This window comes from Caretta caretta, chromosome 2 (assembly GCF_965140235.1).
Source record: "Caretta caretta isolate rCarCar2 chromosome 2, rCarCar1.hap1, whole genome shotgun sequence".
In the NCBI taxonomy this organism is placed as follows: Eukaryota; Metazoa; Chordata; order Testudines; family Cheloniidae; genus Caretta; species Caretta caretta.
The window spans coordinates 131,372,671-131,399,595 of NC_134207.1; the positions used below are offsets into that span (position 1 = coordinate 131,372,671).

General features: G+C 38.3%; 1 protein-coding gene across 5 annotated transcripts in view; it reads left to right on the forward strand.

Annotated features, from left to right (window-relative positions):
• Positions 1 to 26,925, forward strand: part of CDH12 (cadherin 12) — an 862,602-nt gene that overhangs the window by 758,864 nt on the left and 76,813 nt on the right. For all 5 annotated transcript variants that reach the window (XM_075125425.1, XM_075125427.1, XM_075125428.1 and 2 more), the window contains 2 exons: positions 15,635 to 15,754; positions 20,139 to 20,306. In XM_075125425.1, coding sequence (XP_074981526.1) covers positions 15,635 to 15,754; positions 20,139 to 20,306 — 288 coding nt within the window. The remainder of the gene's footprint in view (positions 1 to 15,634; positions 15,755 to 20,138; positions 20,307 to 26,925) is intronic.

Sequence of the window (26,925 nt, forward strand, 5' to 3'; positions counted from 1 at the left end):
TTTGACAGGCTTCCTAGTTTCTAATGCCAAAACTGACTTCAGCCTTGCAAAGTATTGTCAGATACTTGACATGGGTGAACAGAATTGGGGATAGCATAACACATTCAGTTAATATACCTTCCCTATGTGTGTGTGTGTGTAGGGCTGTCAATTAATCCCAGTTAACTCATGCAATTAATTTAAAAAAATCACAATTAATTGCAGTTTTTAATTGCACTGATAAACAATAGGAAGCCAATTGAATTTTTTTAAATATTATGGATATTTTTCTATATTTTCAAATATATTGATTTCAATTACAACACAAAATACAAAGTATACAGTACTCACTTAATTTTTTTTACAAATATTTGCACTGTAAAAATGACAAAAGAAATAGTATTTTTTTCAGTTCACCTCATACACATGCCTTAGTGCAATCTCTTCATTGTGAAAGTGCAGTTTACAAACGTAGATTTTTTTTGTTACATAATTGCACTCAAAACCAAAGCAATGTAAAACTTTAGTGCCTACAAGTCCACTCAGTCCTACTTCTTGTGCAGCCAATCGCTAAGAGAAAGAAGTTTGTTTACATTTACGGGAGATAATGCTGCCTGATTCTTTTTTACAATGTCACCTAACAGTGAGAACAGATGTTCACATGGCACTTTTGCATCCAACATTGCAAGGTATTTACGTGCCACGTATGCTAAACATTAGTATTCCTCTTTCATGCTTTGGCCACCATTCCAGAGGACATGCTTCCATTCTGATGACACTCATTACAAAATAATGTGTGAATTAAATTTGGGACTGAACTCCTTGGGGAAGAATTGTATGTCTCCTCCACTGTTTTTTGCCTGCATTCTGCCATATAGTTCATGTTATAGCAGTTTTGTATGATGACCCAGCATGTTGGGTTTTTTTAAGAACACTTTCACTGCAGATTTGATAAAACGCAAAGAAGGTACCAATGAGAGCTTTCTAAATAGAGCTACAGCACTCAACACAAGATTAAAAATCTGAAGTCCCTTCCAAAGTCTGAGAGGGACGGGGTGTGGAGCATGCTTTCCGAAGTCTTAAATAGCAACACTCCAATGCGGAAATTACAGAACCCAAACCACCAAAAAAGAAAATCAACCTGCTGCTGGTGACATCTGACTCAGATGATGAAAATGAACATGTGTCAGTCTGCTCTGCTTTGGATCATTATCAAGCAGAACCCATCATCAGCATGGATGCATGTCCTCTGGAATGGTGGTTGAAGCATGATAGGACATATGAATCTTTAGCACATCTGGCACAGAAATATCTTGCAACACCAGCTACAACAGTGCCATGCGAACGCATGTTGTCACTTTCAGATTACATTGTAAACAAGATGCGGGCAGCATTATCTCCTGTGAATGTAAACAAACTTGCTTGTCTGAGTGATTGGCTGAACAAGAAGTAGGACTGAGTGGACTCGTAGGCTCTAAAGTTTTACATTATTTTATTTTTGAATGCAGTTATTTTTTATACATAACTCTACATTTGTAAGTTCAACTTTCATGATAGAGATTGCACTAGAGTACTTGTATTAAGTGAATTGAAAAATACTATTTCTTTTATTTTTACAGTGCAAAATATTTGTAAAAATAAATATAAATTGAGCACAGTACACTTTTTATTCTGTGATGTAATTGAAATCAATATATTTGAAAATGTAGAAAACATCAAAAATATTTAAATAAATGGTATTCTATTATTGTATAACAGCACTATTAATCATGATTAATATTTTAATTGCTTGAGAGCCCTAGTGTATCTCTGTGTGTGTGTGTGTGTTTGTATACATATCTATATATACACACACACACACACAGATACACTAGGGCTGTCAAGCGATTACAAAAATTAAAAATGGATGTTGTATTAATACTATGCACATAATACCTAAGTATACTAGACCTAACATATATTGGCTAACAGTAATCATTACCCCATGAGTTAAGGTTGCAGAAACATGCCTTAAGAAACTAGAGGTATAATTACCACCTTATTATGTGAGCACCTTCCAGAAGTGTATTAAACAACGCGACCTCACATCTGCTACATAGTGTTTGTTAGATCATTCTCTCCCCAAGGAAGAAGCATGTGCAGTGGAGAGTCTTGTTTTCTTGGGGTTTTAGGTTTGTTTGTATATATGTTGCTATGCATTTATATTAGGAGAAGGGCAAGTAAAATAAATGTGCCATGAACTTTCAGTGGAAGGTACTGAAGTTTGTGGTGGTCCATAGATCCTGGGGGATTCATTTCACTATCTTAGAGCAGCCCCCAAGAAAATTCTGTCTCCTGCACAGATTAACTTTACCCTTATTCTAGAGAGGTCCATTGTGCTAAAGGAGCAAAGTTGTCGAGCATGGTCTTCGTCCAAAATTTTTAAGCAACCTTTCAGATACCCTGAGCCCAGGCCATGGAACACTTTGAGCATAAGGTCTGAGACCCTGAACCTCATTCAAAATTATATGTGAAGCCCGTGCAGAGAGTGAAGGACAAGTCTGATGTGCTCATGGTAGCCTCTGTTACTAAGGAGATGCATTACAGCATTCTGTACTAGCCAGAATTTCCTAAGTGCTGAAGACTTCATGCCCAAGTATATCACATTGTTCTAGTCCAGTTAAGTGATGAAGTCATGATTAACTGAGGCCATATCCTCATCCTGTAGAACAGGATGAAGTCTTCTAGACCAGTGATTCTCAAAGCTGGTCTGCCGCTTGTTCAGGGAAAGCCTCTGGCGGGCCGGGCCAGTTTGTTTACCTGCCGCGTCTGCAGGTTCGGCTGATCGCAGCTCCCACTGACCGTGGTTCTCCGCTCTAGCCCAATGGGGGCTGCAGGAAGGGTGGCCAGCACATCCATTGGCCCACGCTGCTTCCCGCAGCTCCCATTGGCCTGGAGCACCAAACCGTGGCCAGTGGGAGCAGCGATCAGCCCATCCTGCGGACATGGCAGGTAAACAAACTGGCATGGCCTGCGAGGGGCTAGCCCTGAACAAACGGTGGACCGGCTTTGAGAACCACTGTTCTAGATAACTGGAGATGATAGAAAGCATTACTCATGGATGCTGCTATGTGAGAGTTTAGTGTCTGTGAAGAACCTAAGACTACTCCTAGACTGCAGACTGAATTGATCAGTTGTGGATGTGTACAGTCAACCAAAGGAGACTGCACTGTTGCTGCAAACTCTTCAAAATGCTTTCCCATCAGTATCACCCCTGACTTGCTCAGGACCAGCTTCAGCCAGCTGTTTTTCATCCATAAGCTGACCTCATCTAAACAGTTGGCCATCTTTGTGCTAGTGGTATGGTTGTTTGTAGTAAAGGGTTGGTAGAGCTATGTGCCATCTGCATGCTCAGGGCACTTGAGTCCATGTTGTCTGATCAGTTAATCTAGTGGTTGCATATAGATGTTGAAAGGGACTGGACAGAGAATCGATGCTTCTGGAACACCACAATTGAGGGGTCTCATGGTGGAGAAGTATTTTCACATCACTGGTTGTTGGATGCATCTCTCCAGAATGGACTTAAGCCATTTTAGTGGATTACTGTGAACCCTTTCCACCTCTCTCAAGTGAGACAGCAGTATCTTTTGGTCAGCCATGTCAGATGTTTCAGAAAGGACCAACAGGATAAGAGTGGATGTCTATCTTATGATCATTGAGAGGAGAGGAGATCATCTATCAGTGCCACTAAAGCAGTTTCAGTTCTGTATCCTGGCCAGAATCCAGACACTGCTTGATCTAGAATATTATCTTAAATTAGATGAGCTTTGGCTAGCTTCCATCAGGAATGGAAGATTTGACACTGGGTGGTAGCTGGCTAGAACCAATGTACCTAGGGTGTTTTTTTCAGCATTGGTCAGACTAATCCATTTTTGAAGGAGGAATGGAAGATTCCTATAAGATATGTCTTGTAGAGGAACCCCTTCTCTTATAAGTGAATACTGTCAAAGCCCTTACATGGACCCTTTTGCGCTGCAAGGCATAGAGAGTTTGGCCCACCTCAGTAATTGTGGCCCTTAAAGTCATGTGGCCTTCAATGCGTTAAACGTGAGCTGTGTAAACAAAGCCATATGGAGAGAAGCAACCTGAGATGTGCTATGGGCTCAGGTAGAAACTACTGGTGAGAAAAGGCTTGGAAATTAGCCCTTTTTTATGCAGTTGTTATTTTTTTTATTTTTAGAGACTTATTTCTGTGGTAACTGAGTAACTTTAAATAATAGGAGATTTGAACACTTTATTAGTCCTGTGTCCTCATTTTCTTCCCTAAAAGAAATAATTTTTTTTTCTGATCCCAGTGAACTTACTTCTCAATGCTGTGGCCTTACAATTTTCAGATACCTTTTCATTTTTCTGGAATAACGCCCAGCAAATAAAGAGATCAACAGCTATTTTCAGGTGGTTAGCAGTATGTTTAAAAAAAAATCACATGCAAGGTAAACCACCCCAGTTTTGTGCTATGATGTAAATGCTTCTCATTATTGTGTACAAGTATTTGCTACAATGTAATGCTTTTCCAGATGCACAAATGCCCATGCTATTTCCACAATGAGCTTTGTGACACACATGGCTACATTAGTACTGTAGTGGACTAGATTGTACCAAGAGTTAGTGCACTAGTCTTTCACTTCTGGAGACTTTGGTTCAATTGTGATTTAGGGCAAAAGTTTCTGTGTGTTTATGGCTCAATACTTATAGGTGTTGAGCAGTCTGGCCTGATCTAGTGAATCACTTTAAAACATACCTCACTTTAAGCATATGAGTAGTCCCCTAGTACTTGTAGCACTGAACATTTAATTTTTAGAATTATTTGTGGCCATAGTATCAGACAGTATCAGCATTCTGCTCCCTGGGTGGGCCAAGGGCTAGAAATGCTGCAGAGTCAAACTGTGTGAGATACTTCTCCGAGCACCTACTTTATTTGCATTAATCTTGATTTTAGCTTCTGTTTCAAGGTCCTTATTTCCATGAGCATCCACTTTACAATACACAACCCTGGGCTTTCTATGTAGAAGTTCTCCTAGCCATCCTAATATCACCCTCACGAACTTTTACAGTACTTTTCTCTATCTTTGGTCAGGATGGCTTAAGTCATGGGTCATGATCCTGTTTCATTTGGAATCAACAGCAAAATTCTGGTTAACTCCAATGGGAGCAAGATCTAGGCCAATGGGTTTTATGTCTGAAGCAACCATCTGAAATACACTAGTCCTCCAATGTCATTTGCTGTCACTTTAAAATAAAAATACTCCTGATGAACCATTAGAATGTCAATTTTCTTAAGCCTTTAAAGTTATTTAGCATTTCATAGCCTTTAGCCTTTTTCCACCCTTAAAAAGAAAAAAACAAAACAAAACAAGGGCTTAGGCATATCAGTCTGTTTCCCTGTATTTTACAATCTCTAAAACAAAGATTTCCAAATTACAGATCAAATATTAATGATATAAAACTTCATTTTATTCTGAATATAGTCTGACATAGATACAGTGGAAGAAATTATAGTTTGTTTATTTTGGCCCTTTTATTATGTTTGTGTATTAATAAAGACATAAAAATAAAATTATATTTTTATTAAAATGCCTGGGGATGTAATAAATTTAACTCTCCATCACTGCTTAGTAGACAATGAATATTTGCTGCTATATTGCACTGTATTATTTAGTGGAGAAATAACTAAGTTATAAAGGCTGCTTTTATAATTTTTTTTATGCTTTACTATAAAACAGTACATTTATTAGTTAGGCAGAATAGGCAATTCTCAATAACATGAGAAAAGATGAGAAACTAGTTTCAAAAAAACCTGTTCATAATACTGAACATGTATGTGTGTAGTTGAAGAACCAGTGAAGCCACATAAGAACAAAATAAGCCAGAAATGACCTCTCTGAAAAACACACACTATACATGTTCTCAAGTTTGTTTTTTGGGGAGTTGGCAGGTGAATTAATAATGTCTAGATATTATTTTTCAAAACCAACACACACTACTGTTGGGATTCCCAGGCCTACCTGCATCTAATTGCCTGGGAAAAACACGACTAAGTGTTTGCCTTAATAAAACAGTTTATTATTCACCAGTTTTACCTTATTTTGAATAATTTAGCTGGTGTGTGTATGGAGAGAGTATGTGAGAAAGAATTTAAGGTAACATATTTAGGCATCTAAAATTAATACTTGGGCACCAAATTAAGCTGCATGATTTTTCAGAGGTTATGACTACCTGCAACTTCCATTTCCTTTGAAACTCACGGTACTTTTATTTAGATTCCTAAATATGGGTATGAATTTAGAGTCCTAACTTTGAGCACCCATCTTTGAAAATGTTGGCCTTAATCCCTTCAAGAGAGAACAGGTTTCAGCAACAGGTTCTTTTTCAGGGGAAACCATTTTTATTGGTGCTTCCTTTATCAGCAGTCCTATCAATATTTCACAGCCCTGGCCAGTTTTCTAACAGTCTCAAATATTTTTTTCCAGCAGAAAGCTTTTGTTTAACATGATACAACTTTTAGCAATGTTAAAGTTTAGGACCTCCAGGGATTGCATCTAATTTCAGCTGGGTTCACTCTGGTCTCTTTTTATTTAATACTTATGTGTATAAAGCCTCGTTCATGTGGCAAAGATAAATGAGCAGGTGAAGTGGCATGGCCACCTTTTTTTATCTGTAGTGATAGTCGAAGGAAAAAATATGAAAATAACCAACTGTGTCCAATAAAATCTGTTTAATCTAATTTAGGACTGCAAACACTGAAATGCAATCATAATTGTATGGTTAACTCATGACATCACTGCAGGACAAAGTTAAGGTTGTTTGGTGTCTTAATAGGGCATTTCTTACCAAAGTATAAATTTAACCCTCCTTCACTCCAAAGTACGTTTAATAGCAACTGCTAAATTTCTTGGGTTTTTACTGCTTGGTTTGTTGACAATTGCAACATCACTGAATTGTTTTTATCCTTCAGTGTTACTCATACATACATTCAACCTTCAATCCACCATATCATAGGTTTTTGGGGGAATTGTTTTTGTTTGTTTGTTTGTTTGTCTGGGAATATATAGTTAGGTTCCAATCTGATTCCCATTTTCTTCAGTAGGCATTGGATTGAGCCCTTAAACAATGTTATGCTGTTGTATCCTAAAAAAATGAAAAGGAGTACTGCCAGAAGTCCTCCTTTTCTTTTTGCGAATACAGACTAACACGGCTGCTACTCTGAAACCTGTGGTATCCTAGTGAATCTTATGACTCTTTTTTGCTGGACTTTCTTTTCTTTCAGATCACTATTAAATTAAATACTATTCTGCATGTACTGTAATAGCTAGGCATAATGGGTTGAGTTAAAGGCAGAGTTTGCACTCTATTAACTCCAAATTTCTTTATTTTTTATGAGTTTGTATCTCAAGTGTAATGTTGTATAAGGACAATAGGTCCTAATCATCCTTGGTGTCACTCGATTAACTTACAGACATGGAATATGAATGTGAGACAACATTTTGTGTGTAATCCAACAAATACAAGACCAAATTCTTACTCAGGCAAAAGGCTCATGAAGTCTACACAAATTTTGCCTAAGTAAGAACAATGTAAAGACTGCAAGACTTGTCCCATGTAATAGTGGGGTCCCACAGAGGTCTGTCCTGGGTCTGGAACTATTCAACATTTTCATTAATGACTTAGCTAATGTAGTGGACAATATGTGTATAAATAATACATCAAATACATGATGAGAATAACATCAAACTGGGAGGGGTTGCTGGCACTTTGGAGGATAGCATTATAATTCAAAATTACCTTGACAAATCAGAGAATTGGTCTGCAATCAACAAGGTAAAATTCAATAAAGACAAGTGGGAAGGAAAAATCAAATGTACAAATATAAATTGGGGAATAGCTGGCTAGGCAGTAATGCTGCAGAGACGGATCTGTGGGTTATAGTGGATTACAAACTGAAGATGAGCCAACAATGTGATGCAACAGTGAAAAGGTCCAACGTCATTCAGCATTAACAGGAGTGTCATACATAAGACACAGGAGGTAATTGTCCCACTCTACTAGACATTGGTGAGCCCTTAGTCGGAGTATTTTGTCCAGTTTTGAAGACCACACCTTAAGAAAGATGTGGACAAAATGGAGAGAGTCCAGGGGAGAACAACAAAAATGATAAAAGATTTAGAAAACCTGACCTAAGAGGGAAGGTTAAAAAAACCCTGGCTATTTTTAGTCTTCAGAAAAGAGGACAGAGGGAGGATCTGATAACAATCTTCAAATACGTTAAGGACTGTGTCAAGGTTCCTCCCCCACTCTGAACTCTAGGGTACAGATGTGGGGACCTGCATGAAAAACCTCCTAAGCTTATCTTTACCAGCTTAGGTCAAAACTTCCCCAAGGTACAAAATATTCCACCCGTTGTCCTTGGATTGGCTGCTACCACCACCAAACTAATACTGGTTACTGGGGAAGAGTTGTTTGGACGCGTCTTTCCCCCCAAAATACTTCCCAAAACCTTGCACCCCACTTCCTGGACAAGGTTGGGTAAAAAGCATCACCAATTTGCCTAGGAGACTACAGACCCAAACCCTTGGATCTGAGAACAATGAAAAAGCATTCAGTTTTCTTACATGAAGACTTTTAATAAAAATAGAAGTAAATAGAAATAAAGAAATCCCCCCTGTAAAATCAGGATGGTAGATATCTTACAGGGTAATTAGATTCAAAAACATAGAGAACCCCTCTAGGCAAAACCTTAAGTTACAAAAAAGATACACAGACAGAAATAGTTATTCTATTCAGCACAATTCTTTTCTCAGCCATTTAAAGAAATCATAATCTAACACATACCTAGCTAGATTACTTACTAAAAGTTCTAAGACTCCATTCCTGGTCTATCCCCGGCAGAAACCAGCATATAGACAGACTATAGACAGACCCTTTGTTTCTCTCCCTCCTCCCAGCTTTTGAAAGTATCTTGTCTCCTCATTGGTCATTTTGGTCAGGTGCCAGCGAGGTTACCTTTAGCTTCTTAACCCTTTACAGGTGAGAGGAGCTTTCCCCTGACCAGGAGGGATTTCAAAGGGGTTTACCCTTCCCTTTATATTTATGACAGACTGTTATAAAGAGGATCATTTTTTCTCCATGTCCACTGAAGCTATGATGTGATGTAATGAACTTAATCTGCAGTATGGGAGATTTAGGTTAGGTATTAGGAAAAAAATATTCTAACTATAAGGGTAATTAAGCTCTGGAATAGGCTTCCAAGGGAGATTGTGGAATCCTGGTCACTGGAGGTTTTTAAAAAACAGGTTGGACAAACATCTGCCAGGGACAGTCTAGGTATATTTGGTCCTGCCTCAGTGCAGTAGTAGATGAAGTAGATGACCTTTTGAGGTCCCTTTCAGCCCTACATTCTTTGATTCTATGAATGTACCTGATCACAGTGTGCCTTGATTTTTATGAGTATAAACTAAGGAAAACTAGCATATCTGAAGCTGTACTATAAAGTACAGTATAATTAAATCTATCTTATGAACTGAGCACCTAATGATTAAAAATAATACCAATGATGGTGATAATTATAGATGTTGTGCTATAGTTGTAAAGGCTAGAAATGAAGTGTTACTGATTAACTAAATCAGCACCAGTAATTTTTTTTGATGAAATGTCTTGAAGTAAAATCAGATTTATGATTTATTTTTCTTCTTTGCAGCTAGAGTGTATCAGCTAGTATTGATTTTAAATTTCAAGCTCAATACAATATTAGGTGTTAGAATTTCAGCTAAAGGGGAAAAAAATCCTGGGGAATGGATCAATGTTATGTGCTATTTTCAAGGTGTATATGAGCTGTATTGAACCAGAGTTTCTAAATATTAACCTGGAAATAGAGCATCAGGTGTATTTTCAAATGCAAGAGATTACATTTCTGGTATTTTGAGCTCCAGAGTGCACGAAGCAATCCAGAAATTTTATCTATGTAATACACTGGCAAAATGTGCCTGCTCTGGTAGCCAGCCAACTAGATGATAACAATCTATTACTACTACCAGCTAAAGGAGTTATTCATTTAGCTCAACTATTAGAGGGCTATGCTGTAGTGCTTGAAGGCCCCCTGAGTTCAAACCATTCTGATAATACATATGAGGGGGCCGTTATGGCCAAGATTTTCAAAAACAAGAGCCTAAAGGTAAGCTAAAAGTATTGGTTGATTTCAGCGGGACCTGCTTAGTGCCCAACACTTTTGAAAATCAGCTGATATGCAGTCAGAAGCCCAATGTAATTCACCACTTTTGAAAAATTGGATGTACCTCTCCAGCTGGGGTATGAGGAGAATGCTGTTCACTCTGGGGTACAAATTCAAGGTAGGCCCCTACTGTTTTGTTAATGTCAGAAAAGAGCTTTGTTCTGTTACTTCAGATACTCTTGCTGCCTACAAGGGGTAGATAGTCTCCTACTTCTCTTAAAACATGCTATTGACGTCTGACATGGGCTTCCCAACTCCTTTTCTCTTCTCCTCACAACAGCAGCCAACCTGAAATGTAGGGGACAGTGTGGAGGGAATGGGTTTAAAGGACGAGATCTGTTTGGGGAGAAAGAGCCTGGAGGACCAGCCAAGCTTTTAGTAAGAATACAAATTTTGGGATGTTTATTTAAATCAAAACTCTAAAGCACCCAACTCTCATTCAAACCTCAGGATTCAAAGAATCAGATGATTGGGTTTAGTGTTTGAGATAGGAACAAAAAACAGCTGTATGGGAAAAGAAAGTAGCAGAAGAATGAGAGTGTTCAGGACAGGACAAGGGGGAAAATGACAATGACACAAAGAAACATTCCCTCAGGCAAAGAATGCAATAAACTGGACTTTTATGGTGGAAAGATAGTAAGATACTGTGAGGTGGGGAGGATATGTGGATGGATAGGTAAGATGGATAGACATAAGGGCATTTTTCAAGATAAAAGCTTCCATATTCCTTTGGCAATTAGGGCTGTATGTGGGTTGTAGTTACTTGTATTTGTGTTTATTTGTATAAGTAGTTGGGGTTTGTTTTTTACTAGCTTCTTTAATGGGTCAGAGAATACTTAAAGTCATACAGATCACACTTTTACTAGCCCTGTAAATTAATTCCTGAACATCTCCCCACAAAAAAGTCCATAGAAACTGTAAACTCTAATTGAAATACTGACACATCCCAAGCTTATCTAAATATTTGTGTTTAGTCGGGTTCCTATGGGACCCAAATGCACAGCCTTTTTACCCAATCCCCTGAGCCATCAAGTCCTCAACCAGTACAACTTAATACATAGTATATATTTATCCCATAGGTTATGCCCTGGTTTGGTATCAAGATTTATGACTGTGGCTGGATTGAGGATGTGAATTAATGTTCTCGTGTATTGTGGGTAACCTGGGTTGTGTTATGTTTTTTTGGCGCTCCTGTTAGTATAATTAAGCAGTATGGGGAAAATCTTGCCTTTTCCTCTGCAGTGCTTGGCAGAAGAACCAGTGAAGTTCTACTTTTCAAGGTGGGCGTTGAGGAGCATGATTCAAGAGGCACCATGAAGGATATACTATGAAATCCCTATGCTTTCCCCTTCCGTAGTACAGAATTCAGCTTTGTTGGGGTTCCCTGCATTCCAGCAAGTGCTGACAGGGTTGGGACTGGCAGATCCCCTGCTACATAGACCCTTCTATTTTCACCCTCTTGTAGTGAGAGTCCATGGAAGGTTTTGTATGTATTGAAAAACATGCTCCCGTTATCCTGGCAAAGAGAGAGAACTTCCATACTCAATGCCACTCCCCTACCCCCCAATAGAGCTACATAGCACACATTCTGTTATCTTGATTTTGTATTAGATGAGAAGTTTAGGCATAAATGTCTGAGTATGCAGTGCTTCCATAATTGTTATATTGAACTATGACTTTGATCTTCTGTGGCACCTCGTGGCCTCTAAAATGTGACATTCCCCATCCTTCAGGAAATCAAAGACTAACCTCAAGCTACTTCTGAAATGAGTCCAGATGACCTCTGCAGTAATATTTTATTTCCCGCATCCCTAATCTTTCTTTTCATTTAAAAGTTGACTCTAACTAAATGTGCCCTCACCTTGTAAACCTGACCCGCATTATTTTAAAACTGGTCTTGCTAATCAAATAGCTTTTCATGAACTCTCACGTTTCCCCATGGTCATCAGTGTAGTACAAGAAATCTCCAGTGGCACCTTAACATTTTGCTTTGGCCAATGACCATCTGTAACTGGAGAAACTCTACAATACTATCCAACAAGCAGTCAATTTATTTTCACTATCCATTCCAATTCCTCCAGTGGTGCTGGGAATAGAAAGCAGAGATGTGTAGGAGAGTTTAAAAAAAAATCACCTCAAACTTTTTCTTTGACTGTATTGGAGTATCTTTCACTATCAGATCATCTGCTTATTTTTTAAAAAAATAAACATTGACATGCACATCACTGTTAATGCTAGTACAATGATGATGCTTAAAAACTTTCCAATTGCCTTTATAGCTAATAATTTTGCAGTATTCCCTGGGTATTGTCAAGGGAATGCCAGATGTTCTCAAACTTGCTGTAGTATGCACCCCATTCTAACAGAAAGACTGCCTGATGGACCACCATGTACTACTTCTCAATGTGACACAGAGGGGAAATGGAGTAAACCTACTCTATGAATACCCCTATATGTATGGATATAAGGCAGACTATCTTACTGTAAAGTTTCTATCAACACACCTGGTACAAGTGTCAGATAGATCTATATAAAAACAAGTACTTTATTTCTGAAGTGTTCCTACCTGAAGCTGACCAAGGCAGGTAGATGAAACAAAACTCAAGCCTTGATTTCAAAACCAACTTAGTGAATAAAATATGTTTTCATTCTAAAATGTACAGACTCCTTTTTGGACTTGTATTCTAGCACTAGAAAGTTTTCTTCTAGGAGGCCGTAGTATAATTCCCATGGTAGTTCGTGGTCTGTCTGCAGGCAGATCAGGTGGCTGCTTGCCTACGTACTGGTTTCAAGGCCAGTTTATACATTTTACTTTGCAAATGCCAGTTGTGTGCAGAAATGTTGGTTTTGCACATGCCATGAGCCGTATCTAGCTTTCAACATGCACTTTAGGCACCCACTTTCTAGATCTGGCACTATATTTTCACCAGTGTCCATTTAATGTGTTTCGGGAAGATTTTTGTAAATAAATAAATAAGCCTCTTCAAAGGTCTGATGCTACTGGTAATGGCAAAATTCCAATGGCAGGAGCAGGATTAGGCCCCCAGCCCTTTTAATATGTCTTTTCAGGTTTGGAGAAATGTTCTTATTATTGTAAGTGAGGTCTTTAGACCCAATATTATTCATAAACATCACTGTAGAATCCCTGTTACTAGAAACAAGGATGACAGATGACACTAAAGTGCTTGATACCCCACTAAGTTGGAAATCAGAGTTTCGCTGGTGAGCCGATATACAAAAGTAAGCAATATTTGTGGCTGTGTTACTAAACCTATGGACAAAAAGGAAGAGGTCCAAATACTCAATCTTGTCTAAAATTAAGCGCCTATATCCAAATGTAGACACCTAAATATGTGGCCTGTTTTTTTCATAGAATCATGTACTTTAAAGTACGAAGGGACCATTATGATTGTCTAGTCTGACCTCCTGCACAACACAGGCCACAGAATCTCACCCACCCACTCCTGTAACAAACTCCTAACCTATGTCTGAGCTATTGAAGTCCTCAAATCGTGGTTTAAAGACTTCAGGGTGCAGAGAATCCTCCAGCAAGTGACCTGTGCCCCATACTACAGAGGAAGGTGAAAAACCCCAAGGGCCACTGCCAATCTGCCCTGGAGGAAAATTCCTTCCCGCCCCCAAATATGGGCGATCAGCTAAACCCAGAGCATGTGGGCAAGACTCACCAGCCAGACACCCAGGAAAGAATTCTCTGTAGGACCTCAGATCCCACCCCATCTAACATCCCATCAGGAAGATCTACCGCTAATAATTGAAGATCAATTAATTGCCAAAATTAGGCTATCCCATCATATCATCCCTTCCATAAACTTATCATGCTTAGTCTTGAAGCCAGATAGGTCTTTTGCCCCCACTGCTCCCGTTGGAAGGCTGTTCCAGAACTTCACTCCTCTGATGGTTAGAAACTTTCGTCTAATTTCAAGTCTAAACTTCCTGATGGCCAGTTTATATCCATTTGTTCTTGTCTCCACATTGGTACTGAGCTTAAATAATTCCTCTCCCTCCCTGGTATTTATCCCTCTGATATATTTATAGAGCGCAATCATCTCAGCCTTCTTTTGGTTAGGCTAAACAAGCCAAGCTCTTTGAGTCTCCTTTCATAAGACAGGTTCCATTCCTTGGATCATCCTAGTAGCCCTTCTGTGCACCTGTTCCAGTTTGAATTCATCTTTCTTAAACAGGGGAGACCAGAACTGCACACAGTATTCCAGATGAGGTCTCACCAGTGCCTTGTATAATGGTACTAACACCTCCTTATCTCTTCTGGAAATACCTTGCCTGATGCATCCCAAGACCGCATTAGCTTTTTCCACGGCCCTATCACATTGGCATCTCATTGTCATCCTGTGATCAACCAATACTCTGTTACTTCCAACTGATGCATCCCCAGTTTATAACAAAAATTCTTGTTATTAATCCCTAAATGCATGACCTTGCACTTTTCACTATTAAATTTCATCCTATTACTATTACTCCAGTTTACAAGTTCATCCAGATCTTCCTGAATGATATCCCAGTCCTTCTATGTATTGGCAATACCTCCCAGCTTTGTGTCATCCACAAACTTCATTTGCACATTCCCATTTTTTTTGCCAAGGTCAGTAATAAAAAGATTAAATAAGATTGGTCCCAAAACCGATCTCTGAGGAACTCCACTAGTAACCTCCCTCCAGCCTGACAGTTCACCATTCAGTAGGATCCGTTGTAGATTCCCCTTTAACCAGTTCCTTATCCACCTTTCAGTTTTCATATTCAAATTTCATATTGATCCCCATCTTTTTCCAATTTACCTAATAATTCCCTCACATGAATGTCAGCAAACTCTGCTGATGATTTTGGTTTGCAAAGTGTTGGGACTCCCAGGCTGCACTTGGAGTTTGGTGTTTATGCAGATTCAAACCCTCAAAGCCAGACTGGTAAACTGCATGGTCCCCAGTGAGTGTTGTAAAACTGTCAGAACACACAAGAAATACCCTCCCTCCAAAAGGGCATAGGTGGGCTCCCCTTGCCTTTAGGCATCTCTTGAAGGGGAAATTGATTATCCTATTACTCCCACACATATTTACATATCCAAGGGTGGGCAACTGGCCTACTTTCCCTCACAACACCCCTCCTCTCCAACTTGCTGGTAAGTGTATTCTGAAGCATGGGTGCCTGCCCACCTTCTCTTCCCTTCCCCGTCTGCTGCAACTGCTACTTACATTTATGTCAGTGTGGGGCTGAAACATTACATTGTTCTCTCCCTGTTTCCAAAGAAGCAGGAGTTACAGCAAATGCCTTCATCAAAAGGGGCTAAGCTATACAATATGTTAGCAATATTCCTGATCTTTGTTTTCTTTTGGAAATTAAAACATCTGCATTTTTTTCTAGGTGCATATGTACTTCAGGTTAAAGCTACAGATGCTGATGATCCTACATATGGAAACAGTGCCAGAGTGGTTTATAGTATTCTTCAGGGGCAACCATACTTCTCCATTGATCCTAAGACAGGTAAATGTTTCATCAGCAACAATATTATATTGCCCTTTCAAACATTTAAACTTTGATTAAACATCGAAGTGGGCATTATTATTGGCATGTTTAGAAATAAATACCTAATGCTCCGATACACCCAAAGGCCAATACATCATCATACATTTGCTTTGTGCGCAGACTGGGTTTTGAATAAATTGCAACCTGCCATATAGTTTGGAATGCCTAAAGTATGTATGTGTTGAAGAGGTCTTTCCTGGTGCACTGTTACTTCCATGTTGTTAAGATTACTTTTGTCTTTAAGTGCTGTTCAGTTGTGTGTTCTCTCTTTTTTTTTCCTGGATGTTTTGACTCCAAATCTCAAGTCTTCATCCTGTTGACTCAATTTGCAGTCTGATTGCCTAGAATGAAGAATACTCTAGCAAAAAGAAAAGGAGTCCTTGTGGCACCTTAGAGACTAACCAATTTATTTGAGCATAAGCTTTTGTGAGCTACAGCTCACTTCATCGGATGCTGTAGCTCACGAAAGCTTATGCTCAAATAAATTGGTTAGTCTCTAAGGTGCCACAAGGACTCGTTTTCTTTTTGTGAATACAGACTAACACGGCTGTTACTCTGAATACTCTAGCAGTAATTCTTGTGTTGCATGTTTTTTAACTTGAGAATGTGGACAGCTGATTGGTCCCTGCCCTCTTCTTTTGCTGGGGCACAGGATGTTGGTCTGAGGTTGTTAGATGTGTTGTCAGAGAAGAAATATTTTATCGTGCCCTACTTTTTTAAATGCCATTCCTGTTTCTATATTTAATAATTCAGTGAACCTAGAATGTACACACTAAATGCTACAAACTATATCTTGAACTTGCACAGGAATAGTCACCCATATGCCCTTTTCAACAAATGGAATTTCTTCTCCCAGTGAAGCTGTACTTGAATGTCAGATGGCATGTTAAAGACTTTCTCACAGATGAATCAATAATTGGAGATGGGAGATGCACAACACTGTTAGTGCAGAATCTCCAAAGGGCACGTTCCTCTGTCACATGCTCCATTTAGCAGTAGATCATATTGCAGGCTGGCTCGACGACTCTACTTTGAAAATCAAAATCTGACTTTTTCAGACACCTGAAAAAAAATCTTAATCTTAATGCTTCTTTTTGGATTAAATCTTGTGGGAAATGGAGAGGAATTTAAAAGTGAACTGAAAAGCTTTAACCAGCCACAAGCTGAATTCAGGTATCTATATTTCTCATGTAACACCTGATTATATCCCCACCAGCATTCCCTGCATTGTTTTAGATCTTTGGGGGTATATGCTGCCTTTTGTTACTCAGTATTGAGTGGAGCAGATGGGGAAAGCTTACATAAGAAGAGCCCAGGAAAGTCATGCAGAGGGGAAACCCCATATATCACACATCCCCTATCAACCCCTCTGAACATGCTACTCAAGTGGAACTAATATCAGAAATGAGCATATAGATTAATGCTACTCTGAGCAACATTAACTTGCAATATACAAGGGTACATGAAAGCCATTAGAGGGGTTATATTCACACCAAGAGAACTGCTCACATTAGTATTAACTCATGAACTTCGTTACAAGATCAGGCGCAGAGGCTCACATACTCAAAGTTGTTCCATGTGGACAGATCCTCGACTCTCCATTAAGATCACTGGAGATCATCCAGGTGCAGGGCCTATCTGCATAGAACTCATGATAGGATTGGGTCCTGAGCTTATACTTGTTGGTCTTTTGGCAACCCCAGGGACGTTGTATGTCGGTTCACATTCACTATCTGTATTCCTTGCAAACAAACAAACAAAGAAACAAACAAACAAAGAAACAAACAAACCCTTTAAATATTATTCAATTCTGCAGCCCTCTTGGTTAACGCTAAAAAATTTAAAATGGTAAAAGCTGGGAACATTCAGTGCAGTACTGAATCCATGTAGATCTAGCATTACAATAAGCCTTGATTTCAAAATTCTAATTTTTTGTGAAGAGGAAGAAGAAATGCAATGGGTTCTTTCCTGTTAATCATTATTCCATATAATGATTTGCTCTAGTGAGATTCTTAAATGTGCTCTCTGAAACATCCATATAAACACATGCTTTTTTATAGAAAATGTTGTTTTTCATCTTTATTTAGTCTTTTAATATAGAGTGCAAAGTGAAGGAAAATATTGCCATTGGACTATTTTTGACATTTACATTATTCTTACTGATTTTTTATTGGAGACAGAGATCTCTTATTGGAAAAGCTACAGAATGCTTCCAACTTCCAGACAGGAAAAGCAGTGGGTGATTAGGAAGTTCACTGCTAGAGTGACAACCAATTGTTTATGTACTGTAATCCATTAGGAAGATTTTTAACAGATTTAAAGCTAACCAATGCTATCTTAAAACATAATGTAAAAATCAAGGTGAACTGCACCTCGTGTTCATGAAATATTCTCTGCTTGTTTCTTTGATTGCTGAACACATCAATTTTATTTATTTAATTATTATTATTTTGCTCTCTTCTACTAGTATAACAAGGGGAAAAATTGATTTCCATCGTTGTTTACTCCTTGGACTTGAGTATAAGAAATATGTTGTAAAACATTTCAGGAGGTAAAATCATGGAAAGGGGAAGAGGTTTCAGTGGAAGCCTGATAGTGTTGTCTCAATTTACAAAAGGACTTTTGCCACTAAAAAACCCCCAAAGATTTAAAATACTTCCCTTTCTGTTTTCAGTCTCCAATGACTCCCATTTTTAATGATGCTAGTAGGGCTTTTTAGTATTTTATTCATTTTTTAAATATGTATTTTCAGTTATTTTTATAATCCTGGAGCTTTAAACTCTACCGTGAAAAGTGGAGCCTTTTGAATAGCATTGAGTTTTTGAAAAGAAAAGAATCACAACCCTTGTTTCAAAACTATGCACACATATGCTTAATTGTTTCAGACGTTAGTTATTATTTAGTGCCCTAACTGCCATGCTGAGGAAGAAGGCAGTACATTATTTTCAATAATTGTTCCTATTATCATCAATGTTGCAAATGAAAGGAATCTTCATCCTTATACAATCAATTTTATTAGGAATTTTTGATCAGTTGAACCAGTGGTGAATCGAAGCCAAAGTTATTTTTAGACTCCTAGCAAGAGTTATAAACTAATTGATTCCATTCTTACTGGTTGACACACGAGTTAATTGCCAAAGAAATAACAAGCATCCCAAGAGAGATTTTTTTCTTATCACTCTGTGTACATTGTAACAAAAGGGAAAAAGACAGATTTTAAAACCAACCAGCCTAATGTTCATAGATAATAATTTCTGAAATAATAATAATCCTTCTCCAACTGGCTTATTTTGTAACCACACAGGTTGTCTGCATTAAACTGCCTGTATCGAACCATTTCTGAGAAATATTGTTTAATTATATTGCATTATACAGTGTTGGCTTATGACAAGGTAACATACCTTTTCCCATGAATTTGGTCACAAGAGCCTACATTTTTAACATAAAAACGTTATTACATCAATGTTTATATAAAACCTTTATAATTATTATAAAAATGTTTAACATAACAGAAAGAATGCTACAGAAGGTATAGTTAGATGCCAACTGTTCAGAGTCACTCAAGATTAAAACACAATTGATTAATGACTAATTTTGTGTTTGCAACTGCAGGTAGGATATTTACCATACTCTATTCAAAAAGTGTCTGAGCATTTTCGGCAATGTCTGTAGCAGGTGAACATCGATACTTTTGTGACCAAACCCCACTTTTTGTACAGAAGGATGTTATCTTGACCAATGGAACCTCACTACATTGGTGGTGATAGTGGATATTTTGTTTCAAATACAGGAGAGACAGTCTGAGAAGTAGTGATGACAGAGACAGTCTGAGAAGTAGTGATGACTACTCACCACTTTCTACCTTTTTTTTTTTTTTTTGGTCTACACCTCACCCCTTCTTCTCCCACTCATGTCCCTGTGCTTTTAGCCACACTGCCCCTTATGACTTTTCCATTCACTCTCTTCTCATTCACATCCCTAGTGAAAATACACTTGTCAGTCTTAATCCACCATCCAAAAAAACAAACAAACCCACATTTTGGATGGTGGATTAAAGTGGGGCGGGGGAGACAGCCCCTGAAATACTACTGTGTAATCAAGCTTCCTTCTGGTCACCCACTGAAATCAATGTGAGTCTCTCTATGGGAGCTGCTGACTACTGGGCTCTTTTAGAAATCTGAGCACTTCATTCAGGTATCTAAATGGGAACTGCCAGTTGATGAACTCTTTGCGGAATCTGACCATCAGCGTACATAGGAAAGAATATTATTCTGTAAACAAAACCTTTGCCAAGGCTTTGTTTTATATATATTGTGTTTCTCTTTTCTTTTTTCCCTCCAAGGTGTAATAAGAACAGCTTTGCCAAACATGGACAGAGAGGTCAAAGAACAATATCAAGTCCTCATCCAAGCCAAGGATATGGGAGGACAGCTGGGAGGATTAGCTGGAACTACCACTGTAAACATAACTCTCACCGATGTCAATGACAACCCACCCAGATTTCCCAAGAGTATGTTTGATTTTACATACACTAATTTCGAAAGGAGTGTAGTTTATAACATCAGTGTGAAGACTCCCTTACAGAATTGCTTGGGTTGGAGGCCAGACAGAAGGGAACTCTAATGCATGACGGAAAATTATGGACTGGATCTTTGCTAAGACAAGAACTGTTTTAAAGAACACAAGGCCCAATCTTGCAAGTTGCCAAACATCCAGTGGGAAATGAGGGTATGCAGCATTTTGCAAGATCAGGCCCATAGCTGGTAGCAGTTATATTTTTTTATAACATCAGTTCGGGACATATATTTTATCCAGGGAAAGGTGATGTTACTCTTCAAATGTCTCCTGATTATAAACGTTTTGCATTCGAGGGTGGGTCACACATTCCTGGCCCTTTTATTAAAGGTATAAGCTGGCATTGTTCAAAGAAACAACTAAGAAGCAATATTTGGTAGAAGTACTACTAGTCAGAATAATTGTTGTCATTAGCAGGTTCAACACTGTTGTGCCATCTGGGCCCATCGAGGTTAAGTCTGTACTGGAAAATATTCATAGAATCGGAATAGAGATCATGTACTAAAGATCTTTATATAAATTAGTTGAAATCAAGCTTTTCAGAAATGTACTCATTTTAAAAGGTTGTTTGATAGGGTGGTGATTTTCAGAAGCACGTGCAGATCTTTTTGAAGACTATTGGAATTGTGAGTGCTCATGAAGTCTGAAAATCGAGCTTGTAAACTTGGGTAGTTATGCCAAACTATTAGGGTGGGATTCACAAACGTATTTAGGCACCTAACTCTTACTGGTTTCAATGGGAGTTAGGAATCTAAATACCTTGGTGAATCCCACCCTTAGTTGCTAAATGACAGTCAACAAGACAAACTTCTATTATTAGATTAGAATATTTGAATGAACAATTTAGTGATGGCACAGGAGTCTTGTTTTTGCCACTATTTATATGGTTCTACCTTGTTTTGATTACATTCCTACATGGTTTTGATTACATTCCTACATTCCTTACATTCCACACTGTAATTGCAGTACATATAACTGGCTCTTTGGTGACAGAGGCTTCAGATTACACCTATGTCTTCGTGAGACTATTGTTTTCTTTCCAACATTTATTCTTCCCATCTTCCGGAATGGAATTCACTGCATTTCTGGAGAGATTCAAGAACCTCCCTCAGAATATCAAACAGAGATTTCCAGTGTAGCAAGGTTCACAAAGCTCTTCTTCCAGCAGATTTTCAGTTGTACCTTTTACTCTCTCTGCTACTATGGGCTTTAATCAGCCCCCGAAATTACTTTATGTGACCATCTGTCTTAATAGACTGAAACATTTCAAAGTGCAAAGGAACAAAATATACTTTTTAACAAAAATAGAGACACCAGGAGATTATTTTTTACACTTCCAAAAAGACAGCTTTAAAGGTCTTATTTCATGTATGTCTGTAGTGATGACTTTTTAGTCCAGTCAAGGCTTTATGCAGTGGTTAAAATATCAACAGATCAAGTTTCTGCTCTTCTCTGCATACTGAGAGTTGTAAACCTTTTCTCTCTTATTATATCAAATGTCAGAAGTCAATTAATAGCTATAGCTCTTGATGAAACAGATGGGAATAATATCTGAGGTGCACAGTGTGTAATGGAAGTAACATACATTTAGTATGGCCAAAGGCTAAAATGTGAGAGAATGATATTGGGTATTCCTTTCAGTAAGAACTTGCATAATCAGGGTAACCATGTCACTGAAACAGTCTTTATTGGGTGTGTCACAGAGGGAACAGGTTTAGCTTAATGAAAAGTAATGATTACGGCTTTTTCAGAACAGTAATAGCAAAGGCGCTGCTTAATGGGGACTCTCCCATTGGCATAATAGCTATGGCCTCTCACAGAGGTGGATTAGCATCAGTGTGCATTTTTCACATCCCTGAATGATGTAGTTATACCAGAGTAATTTTGTAGTGTGGACCTCCCCTTAATCTGGACACCCACTTGAGACGTGCGATTCACAAAGTACTTAGATGCATCACTCCTATTGAAATCAATGAGTTAGGCACCTAGGTACCTTTGTGAATCCCACCCTGGCTTGTCACAATTAATGCGTTTCTAGTGCATATTTTTTGTTTGGTGTTAAGCCTCCATATTAGGCCCAGGCGGGCCAGGCCCTGAATGCCTTCATCTATTTCAGTAGGAATTGAGAGATAGAAGGTGAGTGACATAGTATCTTTTATTGGACCAACTTCTGTTGGTGAAAGAGACAAGATTTTGAGCTCCACACAGCTCTTCAAGTCTGGCAAAGGTAATCAGAATGTCACAACTAAAACAAGCTGGAACAGATTAGTAAACATAAGGAGTTAACACATTGCAAGAAACCATTCAAGATGAAGTGGGCAATTAACACCTTTGCTGTCATAGGTAGGACAAAGGAGGGTTAGTGGGTTACAGATTGTTGTAATGAGACACAAAACTAATGTCTTTATGGAGTCCATGACCCAGGGCAATTGAGGCATTTGGCATCTCACCAAAGTTGCTCAGGACCATACAAAATTGGGTCCATTAATAGGGCAACTACTCTTGTTGCCAAAGATGCTGCACACCACATTATCCTACAGAGTGAGAAACTATTCATTACAATAGAATAAGGTTTAGGCTTATTTTCTGAATTCAGTTAGGACTTTTTTTCCCAACAAAAGTGAGATAGCATATATTATTAATAGTAGGAAGGAACTATACACTGATAAATAATGGATTTTAAGCTTGCCAAAAAAATTTCAAGCACACACCACTTTTCTTTCACTGAGGCTCCTTTAAAGAGCTAGGTGGGTTTAGACAGGATAGCAGATTCTAGAGATGAAAGATTATTGACTGTCCTGCTGAACACGGCATTTTTATTTAGGAAATACGCTTTTGAAAGTATTCAACAGAGAAGTTCCTTCTTGTGTATTTTTAAGTAATGAAGGTGGACCAGTGAGAAAACAGGAAAACCTTGAAGCATTATAAATCTGTGATTGAGCTGTTTGTTCTGCAGGTAACTCTTGACCCACATTTTGTAAAGCAAGATAACCTGCTTCCATGGACTTTCATATAACTGGAAGGATGAATGGTTTTAAAGTTTTCATTAGTAGGAATATGTTTCCATAGGGGTTTCTCATGTCTATTATGACTAACTCTTCTGATTATTCTTCCATTCTAAATTATGGAGCATGATTCCTAGATAAAGACAGAATACATTTGTAAACACGGAGACCATCTTCTCATATCCAAAGGTCCTTTATATTACCAAAGAGGTGAGGGAGTGAAAATGTGGTCTGTAGAATAAAGCTGATGTCAGGAACAATTTAATCAAGAATGTGCGGTAATACATCTTCGGGGAAAGAAAGGAGACTTTGGATGGAGAAGATTGGGGGTATGTCCACGCTTAAAAATGGTACGGTTGCACAGCTGAGCCTCTGTAGTGCTTCAGCATAGACACTACCTATGTCAATTGGAGGGGTTCTCTCGTCAGTGTAGGTAATCCACCTACCTGAGATGTGGTAGCTTAGTTGATGGGGATTAAGGCTGTTTTAACTACACTGCTCAAGGGTGACTATTTTTCATACCCCTGAGGGAAGTAGTTATGTTGACCTAATTTTCTAGTGTAGGCCGGGTCTGGATGAAAGCAATTCACATTCAGATGTGTTTCAGCTAACGGGTATTCTCACTCTTCAGCTAGTAATGCATAGGGAGAACTGTTTAAGTAAAAAGACAATTCAGCACATTCTTTCATGAAGCTAATGTACTAAGCCTTAACATGCTGGTGTCAGACTATTCTCAGCTAGCCTCCAGGATGATTGTGGCTGGCTTCCAATTGTTAAAATAAGCTTCAGAAGAAGTTGATGGGATGCATTTACTTCAACATTTAAATGACAAAAGCTGTATAATTAGCTGGTATAAATTATACATTATGGAATCAAACCAATTAAGTGAAGTGGTTAATTCATATTTTGCAATGTTGTTGTGCTTCAGCTGCCCTGCCTCTTTCTTCTGCTCAATGATGACAGAGTGAACGTGAAAGCAATTCAGAGAAATAAAATAGTATTTATAGAACAATAAATGCTCATAGAAACAGTCTGGTTCAAGGAAACACTCTTTTTTATTATTTTAATAAGATAAATATCCTTTTAGAAGATAACATCCCCCACCCCATACAGAAAAAGAATCAATCAATATTTTAAAAGTATATTATTTTCATTCCAATGCTAGCAAACATGAGACCACCATAAAATGGCTCTCTTGGAGGTCAGATTAGTTATTTCTTTAAATCCTGACACCCTCTTAATTCACCTTTTACTGAAAAAAACCCTATTCAGATAAAGAGTTTTGTCACATAATTTGCAAATCCGTATAAAGCATTTGACTGAGCATGCTCTTGGGTGCTGTAGCAGAAGGATGCACTTACTGATTTTAATGTGTATTACAAACTAACAAATTAGCATTCCCAGCACAACTTGGGATAGGTAACAACAGTATTATAGTTTTTTCCCCATGTGTAAAATGAGACTAATTGAGACCCAGCTCAGTTATGTGATTTTTCCCAAGACTGTACAGTATGTCCAGTCAGTGGCAACATTGAGACTAGAACCTCGGTCTCCTGCCTCAGTCCTGTGGCAAGTAAACAATGCCACATTGTCTATCAGTCAAATGCAGCACTATGATTTCACAGTTATGGATGTACCTACTTGTTTAAAAAAATAACATTTAAAAAATCCTCTAATCCAGAATATATAAATAAATAAAAGTAGCTACATCTCTATTCAGTTTCCATTTAAGCCAATTATTTTTAATGGAATACCCACCCTATCATAGCAGAACTTCTCCCAAGCTTCCACTGAGATCAGCTTAGTTCTTCAACAGTCGATTCCGTCTTTGCCGAAAACTCCTTAGATAGTTGTTTGTCTTTGATAGTCAGCTATCAACATTGTATGTTCCTGATCATGAAGAATCTGGAAGAATGAAAAGTTCTATTTAAACTGAAGAATGCAAGGACACCTTTAAAACATAAACTGAAATAAAAAGTGAGGAATACTTTCAGAAATCTGGAGAGAGAAACTTTCAGGTAATACATCATCTCAAAATGTTTAACATTTACTGCTTTTTTTGTCTGCCATACTCTTACTGAGTTGATTTTGTTTTCAGCTCTCACAAAAATACGCAAGTCAGATGAAGCTTTCTGAAAGGCTGTTTGGAATATTGACTGAATGAAATAAAAGCCTCTGTTACAGTACTCAAACAAGATAGACTGAGCCATCAACAACATCAAAGCAGGTAAACAAACAAACAAAAAGGAATGTTCCTCGGCATTATGCAATGAATAACTATAGTATTTAGATAATTTGTCAATAGAAAAAAATATAGTACTGTGGTACAGTACGCACTGTATTCCCAGAATATAAATGGCACTTATTTACTGAATAGTGGTTAGAAGATAAATATTATCTGTATCTTATAAAGATTGTGTTATTAGTCTATTCTTATTCAGTTCGTGAAATGGGGTTATTTTCCCCTACCATCAGCTTTAAGTGCTGGCTGGCCATTAACAGCAAAATGTGTAGGTTAATTTTGAAATGTTTTATCATTGCAGGAGACTGTCTTCATTAATAATCATATCTTATATCAGTTGTTTTCTGGATGAAAGGTGTATACAAAAGTGCTTCATAGAAGTTCAGCAACCTCTGGGTGGAAACATACCAGTCATTCCACCCAGCTTGCTTTCTGTGAGGAGATATGAAGACATTATTCTGGGGGTATTTAGGGAGACAGAATGAAAATTACCCAAGATTACACATATCAGAAACCAAAGTGAATTCCCTAACTGCTGGGATATTGGCTTTGCTTTGAAGCAGGAACAATAGGAACTTGAACCCAGGTCTCCTACATACCAGCTGAATGCCCAAGCCACTTGGGTGTTCTGGAATGCTTGTTGGTACATCCTCCATCTTGACCTGATCTGAGAAATGTTCTTCAAAGCTGATACATTTACTCAAAAAATTCAGGGTGCTGACAAAATGGCATTTCTCAGTGGAAAAAAGTGTAATGCAAGTTTTGTTTTGGTTTTTTTTTCAACCAGTTCTACTGAGCACTTTTGAAAATCTGGCCACTTATTTATTTGTCTACATGAGAACTAAGCAGTTATGGAAATCTGGCTCCAAATATATTGTGTCAGGTTACGTCTCAAAGAAAGCCACAGGAGAAGACCAGAGGGCAGAAAAACACTGCAAGGGATCCCTTCAGAGTTTTCCATTGAATTCTCTCCAAATTGTTATTTGTTCTTTGAGTGATTGCACATGTCCATTCCACTGTAGGGATGTGCCTGACAAGTGCACAGTTGTCAGAGAACTTTTTCCCTTCAGTAGTACCTGTTGGGATATCTCAAGTGCCTTCTGCCACTGGACACCTTCCCCGAACTCCTCAGTTCCTTCTTACCACCAGTGATTATTGTTGGAGTGCTTCCCATCTTGCTACTGCAAGTTTTCCCTGCACTCTTTGCTTATAGATTATTTGTTCTCACAGTAGCTAGTTAAGTAGAAAGTATAGTGAATATTAGATTTCAGATTTTGGACCAAATTTGAATCTTGGTGCTGGGACTG